The sequence below is a fragment of the Eschscholzia californica genome, unplaced genomic scaffold (genome assembly GCF_041429995.1).
Source record: "Eschscholzia californica isolate CP2 unplaced genomic scaffold, dmEscCali1.0.p SCAF_3, whole genome shotgun sequence".
NCBI classification, from domain to species: domain Eukaryota; kingdom Viridiplantae; phylum Streptophyta; class Magnoliopsida; order Ranunculales; family Papaveraceae; genus Eschscholzia; species Eschscholzia californica.
The window spans coordinates 54822757-54846283 of record NW_028238420.1 but is presented as its reverse complement, the minus strand read 5'-3'; the positions used below and the strand labels follow the sequence as shown (position 1 = coordinate 54846283).

General features: G+C 35.8%; 2 protein-coding genes and 1 long non-coding RNA gene across 15 annotated transcripts; 2 read left to right on the top strand and 1 right to left on the bottom strand.

Moving 5' to 3' along the window:
- The first annotated feature begins 3076 nt into the window (after positions 1 to 3076).
- LOC147551989 (uncharacterized) lies at positions 3077 to 5840 on the top strand. 4 transcript variants are annotated; one of them, XM_086671833.1, is made up of 5 exons: positions 3077 to 3297; positions 4250 to 4808; positions 4889 to 4963; positions 5088 to 5243; positions 5382 to 5840. In XM_086671833.1, the coding sequence occupies exons 2-5, from the start codon at positions 4284 to 4286 to the stop codon at positions 5682 to 5684; spliced, it is 1059 nt and encodes a 352-aa protein (XP_086527959.1). In that variant the 5' UTR covers positions 3077 to 3297; positions 4250 to 4283; the 3' UTR covers positions 5685 to 5840. The 4 variants fall into 4 exon arrangements, with proteins under 4 accessions (XP_086527959.1, XP_086527958.1, XP_086527961.1 ...); XM_086671832.1 differs by having other exon boundaries at positions 3126 to 3297; positions 4883 to 4963; XM_086671835.1 differs by having other exon boundaries at positions 3137 to 3297; positions 5094 to 5243.
- A 1452-nt stretch (positions 5841 to 7292) lies between these two features.
- Positions 7293 to 13423, bottom strand: LOC147551988 (Ras-related small GTP-binding family protein). 2 transcript variants are annotated; one of them, XM_086669160.1, is made up of 8 exons: positions 13124 to 13423; positions 12759 to 12873; positions 11275 to 11366; positions 11037 to 11178; positions 9810 to 10114; positions 8732 to 8785; positions 8531 to 8661; positions 7293 to 7738 (listed from the first exon to the last, which is right to left on the bottom strand). In XM_086669160.1, exons 2-8 carry the CDS (start codon positions 12847 to 12849, stop codon positions 7546 to 7548), a joined length of 1008 nt encoding a protein of 335 aa, XP_086525286.1. In that variant the 5' UTR covers positions 12850 to 12873; positions 13124 to 13423; the 3' UTR covers positions 7293 to 7545. The 2 variants fall into 2 exon arrangements, with proteins under 2 accessions (XP_086525286.1, XP_086525285.1); XM_086669159.1 differs by having other exon boundaries at positions 12759 to 13283.
- A 1961-nt stretch (positions 13424 to 15384) lies between these two features.
- LOC147551987 (uncharacterized) lies at positions 15385 to 23462 on the top strand. 9 transcript variants are annotated; one of them, XR_015238449.1, is made up of 6 exons: positions 15385 to 15928; positions 18992 to 20121; positions 20676 to 21101; positions 21760 to 21848; positions 22049 to 22135; positions 22581 to 23462. It is a non-coding gene; the product is annotated as an uncharacterized LOC147551987 (long non-coding RNA). The 9 variants fall into 9 exon arrangements; XR_015238446.1 differs by having other exon boundaries at positions 15428 to 20121; XR_015238448.1 differs by having other exon boundaries at positions 15428 to 15560; positions 15815 to 20121; positions 21760 to 23462.
- Positions 23463 to 23527: the final 65 nt, after the last annotated feature.

Here is a 23527-nt window from a genome sequence, read left to right as displayed (position 1 = left end):
ACTAATTTTCTTGATAATGAATCTTATAATGTTCATTATCTCCAAGTCCATCATTATCAGCACTACCCAGACAGCGATTTTACGAAATTTTGTGAAAAGAGGTATCGACCACTTATACATCCTAAAATCAAGTAATCTCATTTCAAAAACATGGACCAAAGTATCAACAACTTATACATCCCAAAATGGAGTCATTTCTTTTCAAAAACAGGGACCAGAATGAGCTTTTCTTGAAAACATGACGATCATCAGCTATTGCCACCACCATTCTTCTTAATCAATCAAATTTGGTTTCTTCTATGAGCTGACCTCTAACTCAATTAGCTCTAATAAACAAAATAAGACATACAACTTTGATCACTAAAACCCATCTGGTTGATGATGGTTGTGATGATAGCTTGTGCAGATAAAGATTGTGTTGGTGCATGTGTAGGGGTGGTGTCACTCGATGACGGGTATAGTTGTTTGTGGTTGATGTAGTTGATTAATGGAAGAAAAAAAAACATTGAGTTGGAAATTAAAATGTAAATAAGGGCATTTTTATCTTGCTTAACATGTGTGATTCCTACGACTGACATTTACCTAAAAACTAACGTTTTCCGTCCACGTGGGGGTACAAATCAAAAGTTTTAAGAAAAAGAGGGGTAGTCCTAATATCGATATAGAAGTAGGGTCAATGTCAAAATTATATATAAGAGCACTTTTGTCTTGATTAGCATGTGTGATTCTTATGACTGACATTTTACTAGAAGTTAACGTTTTCCGACCACGTGGGGTGTAAATCAAAAATTTTTAAAAAACAGGAGTGTAGTCCTAATATCCATATAAAAGTGGGGGTCAATGTAATTCAAACAACGACCATTCAGAGTATTTGTAAGTTATGAATAAAAATAAAACGGAATATCCTATTTACTGCTTCTTATATAATTTTTTAGGTCGCGTTTTGGGGCATAAAGAATAGTCAATCAAGATTGACTCAGAAGACGTATTCTTTTTAGCCCCAAAATTCACATGATTATTTTTAGTTCCTAATCTTCATCTCTTATTTCTCAATTCAGCCTAAGGGAATTAAACTTAAACGGGGAATGCTAAGTTCACAAAAAATTTTGACAATTTTTTTGCCAAAATGATGCAACAAGTCTCTTTTCAAAGTTTGACTGAATCCTGATTGTTAAAACATAATTCGGTTATAAAGAGAACGGTCTAAATTAAGTCAAAGTTTGAAAAGAATCTTGCCACGTTATTTCGACAAAATTTTCGTCAAATTTGTTTGTGAACCTAGCATCTTCCAACTTAAAAACCGCCCAAAAACATTATCCGTTCCTAAAGAATATGGAAACAAACCCAAAAGGCGTATGATGACAAACCTAACAACCCTCAAGCAACCTTTTGGTATGTGGGGTAGTGCATCCAGGTTGGTACAAGCCAATGCTCTCAGAGAAACGGGTGGACTTGTGGATATCATGCTTTGAGAAAACTGCATAAAACAACTATGAAAAAACTGCATAAAACAACTATGGTATCTATATTCTATATAATAAGGGAGAGTACTCTATAAGAATACATCACCGTCTTCAATAACCAAAATTACACCTCTCAAACTTATCTCTAAATATTTCTCAAATGTGTCTTCAAGCCCTCTTCGATGGTTAAGATTACACCTCCAAAACTTATCTTACAAGGTTGAGATTATACCTTCGATCCAGACTTTCTCAATGGCTAAGATTATACCTCCAAAACTTATCTTAAAAAGTAGATATTATACCTCCAAAACTTATCTTCAAACCTTCTTCAATCGCTAAGATTACACCTCCCAAACCCATCTCTACGATTAAGATTACGCATTTGATAAAACTGATTGTGCACGACGGACATGGTTTTACCCTCCTTACTTTATAAGTAACAAAAGGTTTATGGTGTGTTTGGTTGCAGGATTCCTAAGTAGGATTCCTAATAATAAAAGTGGAATTTGATAGGAATCATGAATTCTTGGTCTGTTTAACTACCAAGAATCCTAGGACTCTTTAATCCTAAGGATTCCTAATTCCAAAATCTGTATTGGACCAAAATCCCACCCTACCCCCTAGAATTTGCAAGGATTTTGGATTAATGAACCTAAATTTCAAACTTAAAATCAACAAAAAAATATTTCCTTCTATAAAATCATTACTTTTTTTCAAAATCATTATTTTTTTCAAAAATCATATTTTTTCTAAAGACGTTTAAAAATACTCAAATAATAATAAATCATAGGATTCTTAGTTGTCAAATAAACCAAAAATATTACTTGGATTCATGAATCCGTAGAATCATGAATCTCAAGGACTCATGAATCTGCGGATTCATGATTCCGCCATCCAAACACCCTTATTGCGAATTTAAGTCATTTGCAAGTTTCTTCATCAAAAAAAAAAAAGTCATTTGCAAGTTTTGCTGTTATTTCTTTTATCATAAAAGTATAGAACTTCAAATAAGTAAACAACGATATTTATATTTCCCTCCCACAAAATTTCCTTGTTTTGGTAAATAATTAAAATTCTGAAATCAGTTTAACGGTTCTCGTGTATAGAACTACGATCTAGAACAAAATCTAATCCGTCAAAGATTTGATCCTCTTTCAAATTCTTTCTCAAAATATGGATCGTGTATCGAGTACTAAATAGTGATACAACTCACGTACATCGTCGTTTTTCTTCTTTGTTGCAAACACTTAACGTCCGTTAGTTAAACGGGAGAGCCGCAATGACAAAATCTTTGACCAAATCCTTGACTTAATTACTCATTTTCGTTAGAAGATAAAAATTTTTCAACGTTTGATTTAATCTGGACCGTTCTGTTACCCGTGTGATTCCTCCACCCAAGACTTTTGTCTTTGAAAATAGTTAAAAAGGGACTTAGAGAGCTCAATTTCGTCATATACTCGTACCCCTCTTACCGTCACAGTTTCACGCTTTGCCGCGAAAACTAACAGACACTTTTACGTTCAACGGTTTGGTCTTCCTTTTCACGATATGACCAATAAAAAGGTGCCACGTAGGCAAATATAGTGGGACCCACAAACCTCCTCAATTCAACCATTGTTCCTTGTGCCTATAAAAGCGAAATGAAGCTAATATCTAGTTCTTCTTCTCTCTTCATTTCTTTTTCGTGGAGAGAAGCTGAGAAAATTTTGAGGAGCAAGGACTGACTTCGAAAACCCTAAATTTGAAGAAAAACCAGATCATCACTTTCCGTTGAGGTTCCGTTCAAATTTGAAGAAAAATCAGATAATCGGAGCTCAACAATCCTTGGATTGAGGTTAATCTTCTTCTTCTTTACCACGAGTTCTTCGTCAGTTTGAATCAAATTCTTGAATTAATTTATTTTAATTCTTCGTTTGATTTTTAATGAAATGCTTAATCAATTGAATCTGATTAACCTGATTATGAAATTAGTCTGATAAATTAGATCTGGTGATTTTTAGGGTTTTAGTCCAGCGAGTATTCTAAATCAGTTGAATCTGATCAACCTGATTATGAAATTAGTCTGATAACTTGGTTACTGAAAGATCGAGATACCTTCTTTTCATGAATTGTTCGATTTCTCTTTCATCTTCCTCAATCTCTGTTTTCCCTATTTTCCTAATCGATCATCTATATCTTTCATCTTCTAGTACAATTATGTTATCTATTACACTGATATATCGCATCTTCCTTCTCATAACTCTTGATTTTCTAAATTTTGTTATCAGTCATCTTTCTTTGTCTTCATGTAGACTGATTTTATCGATTGAACTCACTGAACTTAAAAGTCTCTGTTTATATTGTTCTTCACTGTGACTAGAAAAGAATGAGATGAGCTTCATTTCTCTTCTATCACAATTTTGTTCAGATAATCTGGTAATTATAAATCCATGCTCACTTAATATTAGGGTTTTAGAACTTCTCTTTGATTTAGTCTTTACTGTTTAAAATGTATCTTTAACTTACCACGCAAGAAACCAGCTTATTTTCATCTCTTGTTCCTAAAATAGCCTCGTTTGATGGGAATTAGGGTTTTAAGGTTGTTTAGAATTTTCGCAAGGATAAAAGAGCATAGTGTAATGATCTGCTTTAAATATGTCTGATGGTTTTAATTTTGAAATGATGAAAATGAAAGTCCTAGAATTTTATTTTCACTATGAACAAATAGTACACATTCTTGAAAGCTTCTGAATCTTCTTGACGAAGATGCTGTTTATTGACTTGAAATGTTTTATTGTGATGAAAAGAGGAATTCAATAATCGAAGGGATTTAGTTTGAAGATGAAGGGGAATAGAACTCCTCCTGTTGATTCACAAAGAGATTATCACCAGAAAAGACCATCTCCTCTATATCCACTGACTGCTCCTGGATATAATTTTGCAACAAGTGATTCAATTGGTCGGGATTCTCAATTGATCCGGTACTCACCCACTACTGCAGCAGGGTTGGGTAAGTTTCAGCAGTTTCTGTTGCAGCAGCAGCAGCAGCAGCAACAACAACAGCATCATCTGCACACCAATTTGTCTGGATCATCTCGTAGTTCTTCATCTTCTCCTCTGACTTCAATTGAGAACCTAAAGATGCCTTCATCAAGAACTCCACCGGCATTTAATTCAGGAATGAAGGTTGAAGAAGACGTGCTAGTGATGGATGAGTTTCTGGTCAGCAATCATTCCTCATCACCTGGTGGAGGAAGATCAAGGCTGTCAGCTTTGGGTTCACCATCCTCTTTAGCATTAGGGTATAACTCGGAGATCAGTGGATCATGGGAGTACTACAAAAACAACTTGCATTTAAGATCTCAGGTGATTCCAAGTGCAATTACAAAACATGTAAATTATTTAATTGTTCCTGTTCTGTTTGTATTGACTTAAACTAGTCGCAGTTTGCTCAAGGAAAGGAAGACGTGCAACCTTCTCCTACTAGATACTCATCCATCATGAAGGACAGGTTGTCTGAGGTATAGTCATCAAACAGATACTCCAAACTCGATATGGTTGGTAAAGTTGTAAATTTCCCAACATCGCTTGCTTGCTTTCATGTTAATGCCGGATTCGGCCCTGTCTATCTCTATCTATCTTTAGGAACAGGTATCCAGAACTTCTGTTACACCCGGATTAAGTTCGTATGGGGCAAGAGGTCATTTCCATCACCAAGGGGCAATGGCCAACACCAACAATGGAACAGAGAAATACACAGTGCAACGAGTCTCCGCATCAGTTGGAAACAAAAGCTTTGGGGTACTACTCTCTTCATATCACATCATTTAAATGTTTACTTTACTTGGCATACGAGCAAACCAGATACAAAAGTAGAAACAAAAAAAAACCTTTTTTGACTTTGGGTTATGTTTCTCTGTGGATAAATTGCCAATACAGAACCAGGGTTCAAAAGATCTGATGACAACTTTGGTGGAGTGGTCACCTGAAGATGACAACATTTCAGTAAGTAGGAAGTCGTTGACCGATCTCAAGAAACAAATGAAGTTGTTGTCTTTGACTACTAAAAGTTCAAATGGCGAAGAAGAAGAGAAGAGTGATGGCGACGGCGATGATAACGAGACTGCTGCTGCTGCTGGTCGAGAGACTGTAGATGCTTTCATCAATGACATACTCTATGGAGATCCTTCCCGAAAACACAGGCTCCCAGCTTTTACCGAATTTTATTCACATCATCAGTAAAAAGAACTAACTCCATAAGGTGGTAGGAGTAGTGCTAGTAAGGGAATTAGTTAAAACAAGTTCAGTCGTAGACATATACAGTACCTTTAACTTTTTGTTTTTCGAATCTTTCGTACTATCAAGTTTCAACTGATATAAAATACCGACTGTTGGTAATTTTAGGTTTTTACTCCTTTCACCTTTAAGGTGTCGAATGGAAGGAAAATGATCACTTTCATTTCTTTAATCGTTGATAGGAACTAAGAAGAACTGGAGCTTCAGCTCTTAAGGTAAACCAGCAGCATCTTGAGCTGAAGATCACGGGAAGATATTTGTGGGAAAGAAAATTGTTTTTAGGAGATGTCATAACCCTCCTCCTTTCTCTCTAGAGGAGAGGAAGCAAACTATCCTCTTCCTCTCTGTTATGGTAGTTATTCAACAGTCTCCATACAGTTTCTAATCAAAGATTTCTTTAGAATATCTCACTTATGTCTTCATTTCAGGCTTTCATTATATTTAACTGGTGTTCTAAAGAAAATCAATCAAACTTTAGGAATTCTTCCTAGAGCGTGAAAGTTTAACGACGGTCGATGGGCTATTTTCTTTTTGGATCTCTAACTTGTCACTAACTTCTTTTTTGTTAACTCAAAAATGCCTCGTTTTTTCAAAACTGCCAGTCAACTTAAACATGTGACTTTTCATCTAAAAATCAATTCTCACATAGTCCCTTATCTTTTTGGACATTTGTGAAGTGGTCACAGACGTTTGACTCTTCTTCTTCTTTAAACAAACCATATATACTTTTTCTCTCTAAGAATCCATAAAACTCAATTTCTTCTACATGAAAAAGAAGAAAGATTTCAAACTTTAACAATGACCGCAGAACACTTTTGATCTTCAAACAACAAAAAGACGAGGGATTGAACCCTAAATTTTACTTTTGAATTTGCTTTCAAATTTGGGTGAGGAACTAATTATTTTGGTTCGCGAACAGTTTGTGAACAGTTTGCAAATTGTTTACAGTGATTTAAGTAGTATTTTCAATTGTTTCGCGAACAATTTGCAGGAAAATAACAAGAAATTATTCTTAACATATAAAAGAATCAAAATTCTCCTTCCATTATTGATTACAGTCTATAATCACTACAAAACTAAAAGCAAATTATATAAAATCAGAAAGCAAGAGAGCTTCAATGGAGATTTTCTCTCCAAAATTGTTTTCCAAAATATTCAACCAAAAAAAACCCGTAACTCGATTTTCACTTCAATGGATCTCCACTAGTTTCTCGAATAACTATCAATAAGTATGTCTAAATCTTCAATTGAATATCTCAGAGCGTATCACTCTTTCTCTCCCAAAAATTATGACCTAGAAAATGAAAGATTAGTAATTAGATATTAGCATAAAGATGAGAAGACAATCTTGTCTTTTCAACAAAAGAATTCTAGAATCTTCAACAACAAAGAAACAAAAGAATTCTAGAAATTGAGCATCCAGTCCAATTTCCAGTTTATGGGAAACCAATTTGAAAATAGCGTAAGAACGTACAAGCATTAGAAACTTTCCACTTTTAATTGACTCTGTAAGGTTCGACGGTGCCTTTCAGGATGTATAATGATCAAAGGAAGTAACAAAGTAAAGAACTTTTAGTTTCCAACATTGAACACATCATTCTTTTTTACATTCAAAAGAATCATAAAGCTGAGAGGATAACAAAATTCAATTCGTAACACTTCCAGGTACCGACCAAACTAGCAGGTATAGGCTACAATAAACAAACACAAAGAAATATAGAAGTTCTTCTCTCTTTATACCTCTGACTTTATCGAAACATTTTCGGGTATCCATGTTCTTTACAGAGAACACTCAAAGATCAAGAAGTCATACATTAATATCCATACGCTTTGATCTGGTGTTGCTCACTTCTTGGGACCCAGACATGGTGAATCTTGGAAGGTTATAGTTATCAGAAACAGACACAGGCTGTTGAGGATAAAGCGTGGGAGGAGGGGTGAGATTCCGTTGAGCTGGAAGAGGAGGGAGCATGTTGTACTTGTACGAATCACCGCTTAACCTGCATTCAGCAAAACAAAAAAAAAATAGTTTGAATGGTTGCAGAACTGTTCCTCTCCTGATTAAATAAAGTTCCAGAATTCATGATGAAACTATTCTCAGAAGAGAAATCTGCTGAAGACTTCAGAAGTGCATTCTAGTAGTCTAGAATGTGAAGTAGGAAGATTCGAGAGTGTATCATTACAAGTAAAGAGCACACTAGTAATCTAAGCAGTCAAGTCGGAAGCAGTCAATTCCAGTCAAACGTGCATAATACATCCGAAGGTTCGAACACTTTCAGAACTGGGAAGTGACATCACAACTCTGAAAGGAAGACGTTAAATCCTGGGAGACATACAGCTTACAATTGGTAGTGTTACAGGGGTGTAAAATGTCTTTAAGTAAAGACATTCAATGTCGCCTCGACTTAATCTTTTTTGTCTTACTCGTATATCCGAAGTAACATTATCCATTTATCTCTCCATAAAGACAAAAAGGGCCACTTTGTTTCTAATACAAACGAAGATTTTGTTTAATAGACTAAAACAGAGAAAGTGACAAACTCGACTAAAGCCAGGATACAACATAAACTATACAAGGAATACAGAGAGATAATACAAGTGTTAAGAAGTTAGGGTAGTCGAAGCCACAAACTAATAGGCATTCAAGATGGTTCTAGTTCATCCCTAGTTTGCAAAATCAATTCCTAAAATATGAGAAAAATCCTTTCTTTAAATTTTCTATCTAAAAAGAACGAAGCAAGAAAAGGACAAAGCCTTTTAAGACTTTGCTGTTAAGAAATAAAGGAATAAACCTTGAAGTCTTGTTGAAGTGATCATCATCACTCAAATTATCGTTGGAGTGGTGCTGTTGTATTTGAGATGGATTAACAGACCAAGGATTTCGTGTAGGTAATTCATCTATAAAATATCTTCTCCTGATCAGCTGAAAATGGATTTCATTTATGTCAGTCCCAAATTATCTGTCTAGAAATAAATAAACCAAACATACAGACCATTCGGAAGAACTTTGTCACAGATTCTTTGTCAATTCTAGCTTCTTTGGCAGCCTGTAGACATTGAACAAACACCAAAATAAGGTGGGCTTTAACCAAAAAATATCCTAAAGACTGTATCAATCTCTACCAATAACCTTTCACTTACAGAGATGTGGAATTCTAGCTCGGCTGACATTGATCTAGAATTCATACTCTTTTTGTTTTTTTTGCTTATAATTGAAGGCGATGTTGTACGGGATCCAATTTTGGTTGCGGGAATGAAGACTTATTGTAAATCCAATTTGACCCAATTGACTTCATTGAGTTAGAGGACAACCTGAGTTTAAGGCCTACAAATTAACTTGTTCGTCTCTTATTCCCTAACCTTCATCTTAAAATCATCTTCACCGCCTTCACCTCCGACCACCATCACCTCTATCCATTAGCACCTCCGACCACCGCCACTGTCAAGCTCTCTCCTCCATCTTCTCCTCCCCTTTGTCTGAATTCTCAAATGAAGGGGAGCCCTTTCGTATGGTTTTCAGGCCGGCCAGAGAGGAGGAAAGAAGGAGAAACAAAGGTGATTGGGAAGATGAAGGGGAAAATGTAGTGTAGATGGAGATGAGGGGGAAAATTTTTGTTTTTGAGTATTAAAATAGTGTTGCCCTCCAACCTAACCAAGTCAATTTGGATCAAATTGAATTGACCCAAGTGTTCATGTCCCTTGACCAAAAATAGATGCCCCAATGCGCCAAGCCGCCAACCATAAAAGAATTGTGTATTGTGCTACTATTACCAGAAGTACATTTTCATAACCTTTGGAGTTTGGTCTATATACTATACTACATAATCATTTGTATGTTATATTAAGAGTGAGTATGTTATCCTAGTCTCAGTCCAAACGCCCTTATGTTGACAAAGGAAAAAAATGCAAGTACAACAGGAATAGAAATGGTGGCAACTTATGCTTTATGGCATGGCCTCTTAAGGTCTTACTACTATTATATTTGTCCACCCTTCAGTTCTTCTAAACAAGGCATATTTTCCTAATTGTAATACAAGTATACAACTTCAACTTAAGAAATTGATTCCTTACCGCAAGAAGAGCTCCATTGCCTGGAAAGCTCTCGGACAGTGGAAGTTCCTCGGTAGATGGAAGCAAACCTTGTTTTTCGACCCACTGGCGAGCAGCGTCAACAAGATTGCCACTGCTTCCCCTTGGACCTTCCTTCGCTGTAATATCTGTTTTGTTGCCAATAACAAGGTATGGTACAGGGAGGCCACCAGGACCAGCAGATCCTAGAGGGGCTGAGAATGATCCAGATGCTGCAACCTCTGCTGCCCATTTTTGCAAACTTGTCTTTGTTCTTCTTTGAGACAGATCGTAAACGAATATAACACCTGCATATGAACCCAAAATAATTGATATCAAAGTTATCGGACATTCACCAGATTATGATATCGGGGTAGAAAAGAAACATTTAAAATCCATGACAAAAGAAAATCTTGAGCTACTATCTATCATGTCCAACAGTCCGAGCCACAAAGCATTGGTTTTAAAGCTCAGTGCCGGCTCCAGAAAGCAAACGTATTAATCGATATCACCTCATTTTATGCACATACCCAGCTTTATTTTCCTTCAAAAGTTGGAGAATAACATATTAAAGGGTGGGAAATGTACAAGTAAGACTACTATAGCCTAAGATGCTTCAGCCCCCAAATAAAAAAACAAAAGCAGATTAACTACAAAGCTCTATTAATAACATTACAACGTTGCTGTTCATAGCCTTCCAAATTAACGAGAAGTCCTTACATAAAAGCTAACAAAGAAAGACCTTCAACTTAAGGGAATCGGAGTCTACCATATTTTAAAAGGTAGCTTCGTTTTTTCAGTTTGTTATATTCTTGGGAGGCTACGACACCCATCTATACCCCCTTCCTCACTAATTTTATTTTGGGAGGCTATGATACCCATAGTTACAAACTCCGACCATTTCCATCTATACCCAACCAGCTTTCTTCAGTTCTTTCATATTATTAGAACATAAGGAATGCAAAAGGAACCTGATAGGTATTTCTGAACCCCCGGAGATCTACTAGACATGATTCACAGTTGGTCCATTCCCTTCCTTGCACCCAGAACGATTAAATAAAACAAAAGGAGGCCAAAAGAAAGGTCATTCTGTTTGCATTTGCTGTGCACCAGAGGATTTAAGATCATAGAAGATTTCTCAAAATTCAAGATGCTGGCAATTTATTATCGTGATGTTAACAAGATTAGATCTAAAATAATCTGAGAGAAAAATTCAAATCTTTTCCTCACCATTAATCTGTGAATAAAAAAGAGACCGGCAATCTTTGTACCGCTCGTGACCCGAGATATCCCAAAGTTCAACAAAGAAATCCCTCTCCGCGTGACCTTTAATGCTATCCGATGAGCTACCAGAACTCGCATAAGTAGTATGCTGGATAAGAAACACAGGACAGAAGTTATAGTAGGGTTACAAGTTGCCGAATGAGCTTCAAATTGCTGTAATGAAACAACAGAAAATTAATCTTACCTTCACGCTGACTGAACACCCGACAGTTTGAGATGGACAACTGATTGCTGACCCATTAAGAATAAGGTGAACAAGTGATGTTTTTCCCACACCTACCAACAAAATGAAGTTAAATAACTAAGTATCATGCCTCAGATAAGTGATAAACCTATGAGAATAGTACTCATAATTTCCTAAGAATGAAGGGCTAAAGGATAGCAGGACCAGATGATTCTATGATCTATCTTATATTTTACAGTTGGAAACATGTGTTCTAACAGAAGTATGAGGTGACTTTCCGATGTGCAAATGTGCAATATCACATCCAGTGGGATTCCTAGGCTGAAGTTGGATTCAAGAGACTCCTTGTACAGTCCAACACAATTGCTGTTGTGGAAAGGTGACTCAAAAATCAAATTGAATGTTTCGACCCCCACCCGAAATTGTGGAAAGTGCTAGTCTGAATGAGTTCATGCAAGACTTAGCACTAACTAAGGTTACTCAGGGGCGTAAAAGCGAGTAGCGGCAGTCTAAAAGTAGTGTGGCGAAGTGAGGTGAGGTGGGGCGAGTCGAGTGTTACCGTTATTTTATATATATATATATATATATATTAGAGTAGTTATCTAACATACATCATACACCATAAATTAGAATATTAAATCTTAAATCAACAACGAACAACATAGCGGTACATTATTTCTTTAAATACCAACTATGAACATCATGGAGAAACTAAATTAGGAAACTGGGCGGCCCAAAATTTGAATACAGGCTTTTAGAAGAATAGAGCTGCTGGGAGTGATAAAATCTAACTCCTTAAAGCCCAGCTGCCCGTCAGGTTGGCAATTTCTGTTTTCTTCTCTTCTTTATTTAATGCTCAATTCAAGGTACAGTCGTTATCTAACTTCTACTTGTAAGAGCTTGCTTTATTACATATATTTTATATTTATTATAGAATCTAGTCATTCAGTATACATCATACACCATGAGTCAATCGACTAAATCAACAAAGAAACAATACAATTGTATATCAGAAAAAAAATTCTCGGAGAGACTCGAAGACCAGATACCTAAGTTATTATAAAGGCACTAAATTTAGAAAAGCGGGGAGCCGAAATTCTAAACAGAGGCTTTTAGATCAATGGAGCTGCGCCAGGATCGTTGACAACACAAACCAACTTATAGTCCAAATCTACACCAAATTTAACTCAAAATTTGAGTTCCTAAAAACCTAAAAAAGGAACTAAGTTTATGCTTGAGAATATTCTACTTCCATGTAAGAGTTAATTGTTATAGTCCTATCTGTCAACGTTGTGGTCATCCAACTCAAAACCAATTGGCCCCGAGAACCTAAAGATTATATTATTGGTTGCTAGATCACCTTTCACCTTTCACCCATGTGGGACTATTCTCACACAATCCACGCCAAATGTGACTCTATATTTAAAAAAATTAAATTATAATGAAAATGAACTAATTACACAGAGAACGAAAAAGAAAAATACCTGAATCCCCAACAAAAAGTACTCGAATCTGTCCGCAAGGAGGACCTCCATTTGACTCAGTACTCTCCCTTTCACGTTCTCTCCAAAACATATTAAACCACTTTCTCAAGAAACCCTAGTTTAAGAGAAAAAAAAGATTACCTCCCAACAATCCGGAAACCAAAGATCCAAATCCTTTGCAAATTCTTACACAAATCCAACTACCCAGAACATAACTTTTGGTAATTCGAGATGGGCATTTCGAATTCACTCTAGAAATTCAAATACTTGACCAAGATCTGAGCTCAAAACCAATAATTGAATAAAACGCATATCATATCAATTAGGTTACACACCAAAAATCCCCAAGGGTATTTTATACTTACTGAGGAATCCGAGATATATAAATGAGAAATCAAACGCTAACCAAGATCTGAGAGAGGATGGAACGAGAAATTTGAAGTTCACTCAAAAACTAAAAAATTGGATCGAGTTCTTTCTGGTGGTATTTTAAAGAGAAATGGTTTAAATGCTTCGACAAAAAATAATGAGTAGCTTCGATAATGGATCTATATTTGTGGGTTAATTCCTGTTTGATCCCTGAGTATACAACCAGTAGCTCGTTTGACCCCTTTTCAGATTCCAAACCAACCCTTCCTTTCATGTGATTAGGTTTTCTTTTTTTTCTGTGGGATTGCCTTTAGCACTTTTGTCAACTTTGAGCATTGCCTGTAAAATCTCCTACTCAAATTTATCTATATCACTTTGGATATTGCTTATAAAATCTCCCACCCAATTCCATATATAACAACTTTAGGTAATCTCATCAAAAAAAAAAAAAAAAACTTTAGGTATTGTTGTAATATGTCTCACATGAGTTTTTCCGTATTGTTCTCGAGATATTCTAATTATTGTCTTGCAAGATTAATTTGTTAAGATGGAAATTGTTGGTTGTAGCTATGTAAGTGGAAAAAGATGAAGACTTGTTTGTGGTTGACCAAGTTGATTAATGGAAGAAAGGAAGAAAGGATAAGGTACTGAGATGGAAATCAAAATGTAAATAATGACATTTTCCTCCTTATTTACATGTGCGATTCGCAACACCGACATTTAATTAGAAGCTAACGTTTTCCGTCCACGTGAAGTTGTAAATCAAAAGTAAAAAAACGTAAGTGTAGTTAATCTCGATATGAAAGTGGGGGGAAGGGGGGGGGGGGGGGGGCAATGTCATAATCATGAATAAAGATATTTTTGTACTAGTTCACATGTGTGATTCGCACAACTGACGTTTAACTAGAAACCAACATTTTCCGTCCAAGTGGTGTGATATGTTTTTTTTTAAAACGAGAGTGCAGTCATAATATCGATATAAAATTAGGAGTCAATATCAAAATCTCCCTTGATTTTTACATAAAGTTTTGAAAATCCAAACTTGGAAAAGATCTCTCACAAACTTCAATTACTAACTAACTTACATTATTTTTCCCAATTGTCTCCTACCACCACCACCAGTGCAATTAACCGCGCACCACCACCAGTGTTGGTAACCATGACCACATCTGGTTCTCTCTTCCCCTTTCTTTCTCTTCCTTTATCTCTAAATCCCCTTCTTCGACAAGAACCAGACGAAGGGATCTTTTGTTTTTGCAAAAGAGTTCCGAGCTGGAATGGCTTCGTGAAAAATGAAGGGGTTCCAGATGAAACCTTTCTGTTTAGTCGTAGGTTTCCTTGCGCCGGAGATTCTTGTCGTCGAAGGAGAACTAAAAAGAAAAAGTTTAGGAGATAGAGAAATGCCAAGAGAGAGAGAAGGGAGTGGTGGTCGACCACCATTAGTTTCAGTTCGATAGTGGTGTTGTGGTGGTAGTGGGAGAAGTAAAAAGAGGAAGAAGTAGAAGATTAGAGAAAATAAACATTTTGGTGGACACACATGATTTTTCCACCCAAATAGTTTTTTGTATTCGTTGAAATTATTTTTGTTTTTCCAATACATTTTTTTTGTTGAAGACCAAAATGAAGATTTGTTTTAGTCGTATAAGAAACGAATATATAAGAATTGGTTCAGCCGTAATAAAGATATCAAGAGTTGGTTCACCCGTCTAAGAAATAAAATAAGTATCAAGAGTTAAGTCAGATTATCTTATTTTATTTTTTAGAATTTGAGTACGATCTACGTTAATCGTTACAAGGCATTGATGCATCATGAAGATGTAATAAGCACAATAACCGCCTAATTTAAACCGAGAATGAAAGAGGCCTAAAGCCCGACAATAAAGAGGTCTAAAGTCCGATAAATTATTACATTATTTATAGCCTAAATTACATAGGATAAATCCTAATGGCAACTGCTTCCACGAAGAACTCGATCCCACGACTTCACGGGCTTAAGAAGGGTGTCTGACCGTTACAGGGTGGTGGACCGAATTAAGTCACATTTATTTTATAGGAAATAAAGAGGGGAAGGTTTAAAGGGTCCTCCCATAAGTGATATATGCGCCTCCTTTTACAAACTCCGTCTCAAATTTGTTTTGAGTACGGTGCCTATAACACTTATATAAAGGGCGCCTTTAGTACCACCCAATAGAAATATCAAGAATTGGGTCATCTATATAGGAAATATCAATCCTTCAACAAAAAAAAAAAAAAAAATATAGGAAATATCAAGAATAGGTTTAGCCGTAATAGGTTTAACAATCCGTTCATTCCTCCGAATCAAGAAACAGAGGGACTCCGTCCGGGAACAATAGAGACGTGTGCGAAGCAAGAGGGGAACGGAAGATCAGAAAATAACGATGAAAAACGTGATTCTTCATCAGAAAGACAATGGTGAGCCTACTGTACGGATTTCTCTCTGCTTCCCTCGATCTAGGGTTTCCATTTCAAACCCCTCTCTCTCTCTCGGTATTGCGTGATCTCTAAATCTAAACAACGGAAAACCCTAACATCTTAATCAATGCTTTTGTTCGCAATATTTCCTGAGACCGAAACCCTAAATTCTATGGTTCAAACAAAAGAGTCGCGATCTTTAAGTTTGGACGACTCGTCGGCGTTAGGGAAACTCTGATTTCCTTTTTGTTCAGATTCGTTATGGCGATCCTTAATCTTGTACATCAGTAAGAGGAAATCGATCGATCCAGTATTGAACTTGACAGTCAGATGGATTATAGTTGGATCTTTGACTTCGGATATTGCTGGTAATTTTTCTTTATCCATTCAAATTTAGATCCTGTTAACTAGGTGTTGCTTCTTTTAAAGTGTGCATGGTTTATGGATTTCCTATTCAAATTTTTCGTGAACAATATATAACGGGGGTTTAGAATTTGATCAAAGTTAGCAGTAAACCTAAACCCCCTGAATCTGTTTTAGAAAAAATCAAGGTTGGCAGTAGGCTATATTTGAAACAAAAGTTGAATGATACTTTATATTCAAGAACACAAATGGTTGTCTCTTTATACTATTTTATTTTTTCACTATTACAATATTTACTAGTTTGGAAGTTTTTATAATATTTTCATACATCGTTGTACTCATTTATATTTCGAATATAAATAAGGTTAAATACCTGTTATGTGTGGATGTTCTTCTCTTATTTCAAAGGTTTTTAGTGTAACTCTGCATATGCCGCAATTACAGTGCATATATCGGGAATACGATTTGTAATGTTGGTGGTCGGTTGGTTGTTGATGGTAGTGAGGAATATGACACTGATATTTTGTGGTGTATGCGGAGACTTACCATTTTTTTACTTTTTTTTTCTTACTTTTGTGATTTTAGTCAGTTTCTTTTGACATCACAAGTTTCAAAAAATTAACAAATGTGGGTTTTACAGGAGATCAAGGTTGGCAGTTGGCTTGCGTTTTTTGTTATATTTGTGATGTTCGAAGACGCTTTGTTTTTATTATCAAGTTATACTTTATAAGAGTTTTGTAATTTTTGTAAGTATCTCCATACGTCAAGGTATGATGGCAAATAATGTGGGTTCATTCGAGATGGAGTGGGAACATACTTGAAATTAAAGTACAAGTGATGGACGGTAGTTGGTTTACTTTTAAATGTATGGCGTATGGAGATGCTTATTTTATTTTTGCTCTTCTTTTCCAATGTTAATGATGTTTTTAACATTTAGTGTAAGTCTCTGCATTTGTCGTTGTACAATGTACACAAAACCACGAGATAGGCATTTTTTTCGAGAATACGATTTGTAATGTTGGCGTTTGGCTGGTCGTTGATGGTATTGAGGAATATAAAACTGATTTTTTTTGTGGCGTCTGCGGAGACTTACCTATTTGTTAATTTTTTTTCCTTTTCTTACTTATGTGATTTTATAAGTTTCTTTTGACATCACATCTTTCTACAAATGATTGTCGGTTTTACACGAAAACAAGGTTGGCAGTTGGCATTACGTTTTTTGTTATATTTGTGATGTTCGAAGATGCTTTGTTTTTATTATCAAGTTATATTTTATAACAGTTCGTAATTTTTGTAAGTATCTCCATACGTCAAGGTGTAATACCAAATAATGTGGGTTCATTTGAGATGGAGTTGGAACATACTAGCGATTAAAAGTACTAGTGATGGTGGGCAGTTGGTTTACTTTTACACCTATGGTGTATGGAGACACTTATTTTATTTTTCCTCTTCTTTTTCAATGTTAATGATATTTTTAACATTTAGTGCAAGTCTCTGCATATGTCGTTATGCAGTGTACACAAAACCATGATACATGTGATTTTTCGGGAATATGATTTGTAATGTTGGTGTCGGCTGGTTGTTGATGGTAGCGAGGAATATTACACTGATTTTTTGTGGCATATGTGGAGATTTACCTATTTGTTAAACTTATTGTTTTTCATTTTCTTACTTTTGTGATTTTAGTAAGTTTCTTTTGCCATCACAAGTTTTGAAAACTAACAATTGTGGGTTTTTACACGAGATCAAGGTTGGCAGTTGGCTTTACGTTTTTTGTTATATTTGTGATGTTCGAAGATGCTTTTGTTTTGATTATCAAGTTATATTTTATAACTGTTTGTAATTTTTGTACGTATCTCTATACGTCAAGGTATGATATCAAATAATGTGGGTTCATTCGAGATGGAGTTGGAACATACTAGCAATTAAAAGTACTAGTGATGGTCGGCAGTTGGTTTACTTTTACACCTATGGTGTATGGAGATGCTTATTTTATTTTTGGTCTTCTCTTTCAATGTTAATGATACTTTTAACATTTAGTGTAAGTCTCTGCATATGCCGTTGTACAGTGTAAACAAAACACATGCGATTTTTCGGGAATATGATTTGTAATGTTGGTATCGGCTGGTTGTTGATGGTAGTGAGGAATATTACACTGATTTTTTGTGGCATATGCGGAGATTTACCTATTTGTTAAACTTATTGTTTTTCATTTTCTTACTTTTGTGATTTTAGTAAGTTTCTTTTGACATCACAAGTTTTGAAAACTAACAATTGTGGGTTTTTACACGAGATCAAGGTTGGCAGTTGGCTTGCGTTTTTTGTTATATTTGTGATCTTCGAACTTCGAAGATGTTTTATTTTTATTGTCGAGTTATATTTTATAGTAGTTTTGTAATTTTTGTAAGTATCTCCATACGTCAAGGTATGATATCAAATAATGTGAGTTCATTCGAGATGGAGATGGATCAGACTACACATTAGAATATAAGTAATTGCTGACAGTTGGTTTACTTTTGTGGTTATACAACTCAGCTATGGTGTATGGAGATCTTTATTTTGTTTTAAATGTTTAGTGTAAGTCCCGTGCATTGTTTATGGTGCAGAGGGACTTGCATGTCAAAGTTATCTTTCTTTTCTTGGTAAATGGTTAAAATTTTGTGATTTTAGTGTCCTTTGACATTGCATTTTGCCCACAAAAAAAATCTGCATTTTCTTGTAAATGGTTAAGGACGGGATTTGTTTGTTTAGAAAAAGTGGTTGACAATTTGTCTCTTCGTACACGCCCAGTTAACCACTAAATATATGTGGCTTTGTTCGAGAACGTGATAAGCATTTTACAACCAGATTACACATTCAGATTGTGACACACAACAATTCATCTTGGTGCTTCATACTTGCTCAGTTTGGTTGATGCTCACTTGGGCCGTATGCAGAGACTATTTTCAGTATCTGCTTATTTTATTTACTAACAATCATATAAGCATATACTAGTTCCTAATTCTTGTAAGCATCTTCATACATCGTGGTCAGAGACCAAAATATGTGGCTTTTTATTTGACACAAAGGTAAAAGTGTCGATTAAATTACAAATAATGGCGGGTAGTTGGTAATACCTTTGTTTGGTTATACACTTGCACCTGCGATGTATGGAAATGCTTATTTGCTTCGAACAACATTCGGAAAGTTTTTATTGTCTTTTCATATTTCACTGTACAGTGTATACAACCATGATAGGTGGTCAATGATATAACTGTTGGATCCCAAGTAATGTGGGATTGATGTGACAATGGGATCCCAAGTAATGTGGGATTGATATGGCAGTGGGGTACCAAGTAATGTGGGATTAATATGACAGTGGGAATGTGGGATACCAATTAATGTGGGAACATTATGGCAGTGAGATCTCGAAAGACTTTAATTAGTTCTGACTTCTGACACTGACTGCTTGTGTTGTATGCGACTATGTGGAGACTTACCTACAACAGTGGGGTGCCAAGTAATGTGGGATTAATATGACGGTGGGATACCAAGTAACGTGGGAAGGATTATGGCAGTGGGATCTCGAAAGACTTTAATTAGTTCTGACACTTGGTGCTTGTGTTGTATGCGACTATGCAGAGACTTACCTATTCGTTGAACTTTTCTTGTTTCTTTTTCTTTTCTTACTTGTTTGATTTTAGTAAGTTTTTTCTGGCGGCGCATTTTTTACTAACAATTGTGGGTTTAAATGGTTGGCATTGGTTTTTTGCCAACAATTGTTGGCAAGTGGTTTACATTTTTGGTTATATTTGTGATGTTCAAAGATGCTTATTTTAGTCTATACCTCAAGATATGACACCAAAAGATGGGGGTTCGTTTGAGATGGAGTTCGAACATACTAGGAATCGTAATACAAGCTAGTGTGCGTTTACTTACTTTTGTGGTTGTATTCTATGGTTTACGGAGATGCTGATTTGATTCTTAATATTTTCGTGTTGGAGCTTACGAAATGTGGTGATGTCATTTTGTATTTTAACAAGCCAGTGTGGGTTAATAACAAAGGTTGGGAGCCACCGGTGTCTAATCAAGCTTTGAGGATTTAAACCAAGCTAAGAGACTCATTTTCTTTCCACTGAGGAAGGAATACCAATGGCTTCAATTTTCTGGTTTTTTTGTTAGGCAAGGAATTCAGACAACACTGTTCCTCTATTACCAGGTACTTGTTTAATCTTCGTATATGCTTTATTGAAAGATCTTTATGTTGTTCATGGTTTCAAGTCTCTCAAATTATCCTGCAAATAAGAAAAAAGAAACACAATCACAACCTCGTCTAAACGTTAGTAGCATGTTTGAGATGGCAAGTTATTGATGTGCATATAAAGGAACCTTTGGCAGTATCGTACTATCGTTCTAGTAATACCAAATACTGGGAGCTATGTTTGAAGCAGGTTCTGTAGCAGCTGACTGGTTTCAAATATTTTGATGAGACGAGGAAGTTGTTGAAACAAAACTCTTTACAGTGGAAAATGAGAAATAATTTCTTGTTCTATGATAGAAATTATAATTTCGGTTAGATTATAACTGTTTAAATAACAAGGAGAGGAAAGTATATTGCTGCTGAATCTTATTCTCAAAATATGCACAAAAAGATGTACAACATGACTGCTACCGACATAACATTCAGGGGCCTCAGTTGGGCTTACGGTTCAGACACCAAAGTTGCTGGATAGAGAATATCTAGTGGCCTAACTGTTTGTTTGTCTTTTGTAGGTAAACATGTGGTCGGATAAAGGAAAGAAGTAAATAACAATTAACACATACCTTACGAAGGGTGTTTCAGGTGGCTCCTAATTTCTCATAAACACAAGTATCGATATATATCTTATTCGTCTGATTTCCAACCACACACTGATTGTGCCTGACTAGGGCACATGATTCTGGCACACCATACTTGGAAGTACAAGATATTATTAAAACTACTTGGCTCTTGCCCTCTTGCGTCCCATGGACTTGTTCATCCGATCGATTAATATAATTTTGCTTTTTAAATAAAAAACTGTAAAAACAACAAGTCAGGTTGCATTACAAGTGGTGTAAAACAAATGATAGTGCACTTATCAGTCATCAAATATCCTCGACAAATATGAAAGCAGGACACAAGTTGACTGCAGAGCTATATATGAAGCAGCCAAGCAGGTACTTCAATAGTTGAGCTATATTTTCGTTTTCAAAACTACAAGAGCCTATTTTAATCAATCGATATAGACGGGGTAGCTAGAGAATATCTAAGGGCACGAGACAACTCTCTCTCTAAAAAAATTGACAAAATAGTCCATAACTCTGACAGAAAGGATGCCTCCTCACATAGGGGGTCAGACCAGTCTAGGCTAAGCCAAATCTAGGTCCACATAAATATTTATAATGTTAATAGTTTGCTTATCCTATGCTACAAAATCCTAATGGACTTGGGTGCGAGGGCACCCTAAATATCCCCTTAACGACGTATATATTGAAAGACAGGTGAAAACTGAACTAGATCGAATCAAAGAAAATCGGATCAGAAAATTCCAGTGTAGAATGGTCGGTCATTTTCTTATTGATAGGTCTATTTTTTTATTGATAGATCTTTAGGTCCGGTTTGGACATTTTTCTGACAAGCCCGTGGGGCCCGAATTGGATTGAATTAAATGCTACTATATATTATCGATGCAGTTAATTGTAAAATATTAGTGGATAATTAAGTATTATATCTTATAAATGATTACCTCTTGATCAGTTTACGCTTATGGTTAATGCCTCTGTTTGTTTGGCCTTAGTCATCAAACTAATTTCTATTTCATTTTTTTCTATTTAGAAAGGAAAATCCTGGAATACTATTGGCATTCAGTTGTCTGGTTTTTTGTTCAGCAAGCAATTCTGACAGCGCTATTTTGCTATTACCAGGTACTTGTTTAATCTTCCGATATGCTTTGTCGAATGATTTGTGTGTTGTTCTTGGTTTCAAGTCTTCTCCCAAATTATCCTGCAAATGAGAAAAAAAAATACGACACTAAGTTAGTTGGTTCCTCAATATTGTACTAAAGATGGTTAAGTTATCGACGAGCTTACCGTTTTAGTGACATGAAGACCTACATTTGGAGCAGGTTTAGCAGGAGCGGAGTGGTTTCGAATATTTTGACTAGATGCAGAATTTGTTGAATCAGAATCTTCACAAGTAACAGCTTCAAATAGTAAGGGAAAGAAAAGTTAAATATTTGTGTCATAGTCGGGCATAGGATTCTGGATAGTAAATACCTAGCGGCTGAAAGACTCTAACAGTTGCTCCCGCGGCTGTTGAGTCTTGGAAGCTATACGATAATGTCAAACCACTTAGTTCGTGCATACCCAAGGACATGTTAGGTACTATATATAAACCACGGAAACTAAATTTGAACAAAGAAAAAAATCAAGATTACTTAGCTCAATAGCCTCTGGTATATTCCTCCCAGATGCCTTATTGAATGATCTCGAGACCCTAAAATCTTCCTGCAAGTACGAAAAATTTGATCATTAGTTTTCAGCCCCAAAAATGTAAACCTGCAAGCATCTTAAGGTTTTCTTTTGTTGTTACTTATGTTAAATTTAGCATTACCCTCCCCGTGACAGCAACTGATTGTAGAGTTGTATTTGAAGCAGGTCCTCTAATAGATGAATGGTATTGGCGAGATAACGAATCTGATGAAATAGTCTCCTCATATCTAGAGTTACAAGAATAACATAAAGAAATACTATATGTTTCATGAACAAAATTAGAATTGAGATGTAGATCAAAAGAATTCCAGGAGTTGGAAACGTGAGAACTAGGTATTTCACAACACTACCACTGCGTAAAGGAAAATACCTAGCAGCTGAAAGGTATCAACTATTGCTCTTGGAGCTTTCGGCATTGTGGTTCTACACGATAATGTCGAAAACTTTAGCCCCCGGGGACACTTTAGAAACTATAACTTTGGAAGTTAAATGCGAGTGAGACTAAATTACCTTATTGACTGAATTTGGGTACCATGATAGAAGGAAGATTTAGTTTTTGATACTATATGCCATGATAGATATTCGAAGTTATTATTTACCGAAATAGAAGAAGAACAAAAAGAAATTAGAAGGTACTGAATGAAGTTGGCCACTATAAGAGTTTACCTGCAGGATAAATGACTTGTGCTATATTTGTAATATATAATGCTTGTGATGTCTTGGAATGACTGCTAACAAATGATGCTTCTTTAGACCTCTTCTGTTCATGTAAGTTTGGCAAGTTTGAAGTTCCTGAAATTCACATAAACGCACACTTTCGGATGTGAAAAGGAAGCCACATATCAAGGCACTTGGATGGTATTTGTTCTTTTCTTTTCGACGCGAACCTGACTCATCTGAATCTGGCTCGCCCGAGTCTGCCTTGTCTAAATCTTCGTGTTGTGGTTAGGGGTACAGTATTAGGATATTTAAGAACTCTTAATCCAAATTTATCTTATGTTTGACTGAAATGCACAGAAAAACAGCTCGACCAACATTCAGACACAACAAATATTCTGAAACCAACTTGAGCAAGATGAGTTAAAGCTAAATTTTAAATTGACATCACCTTA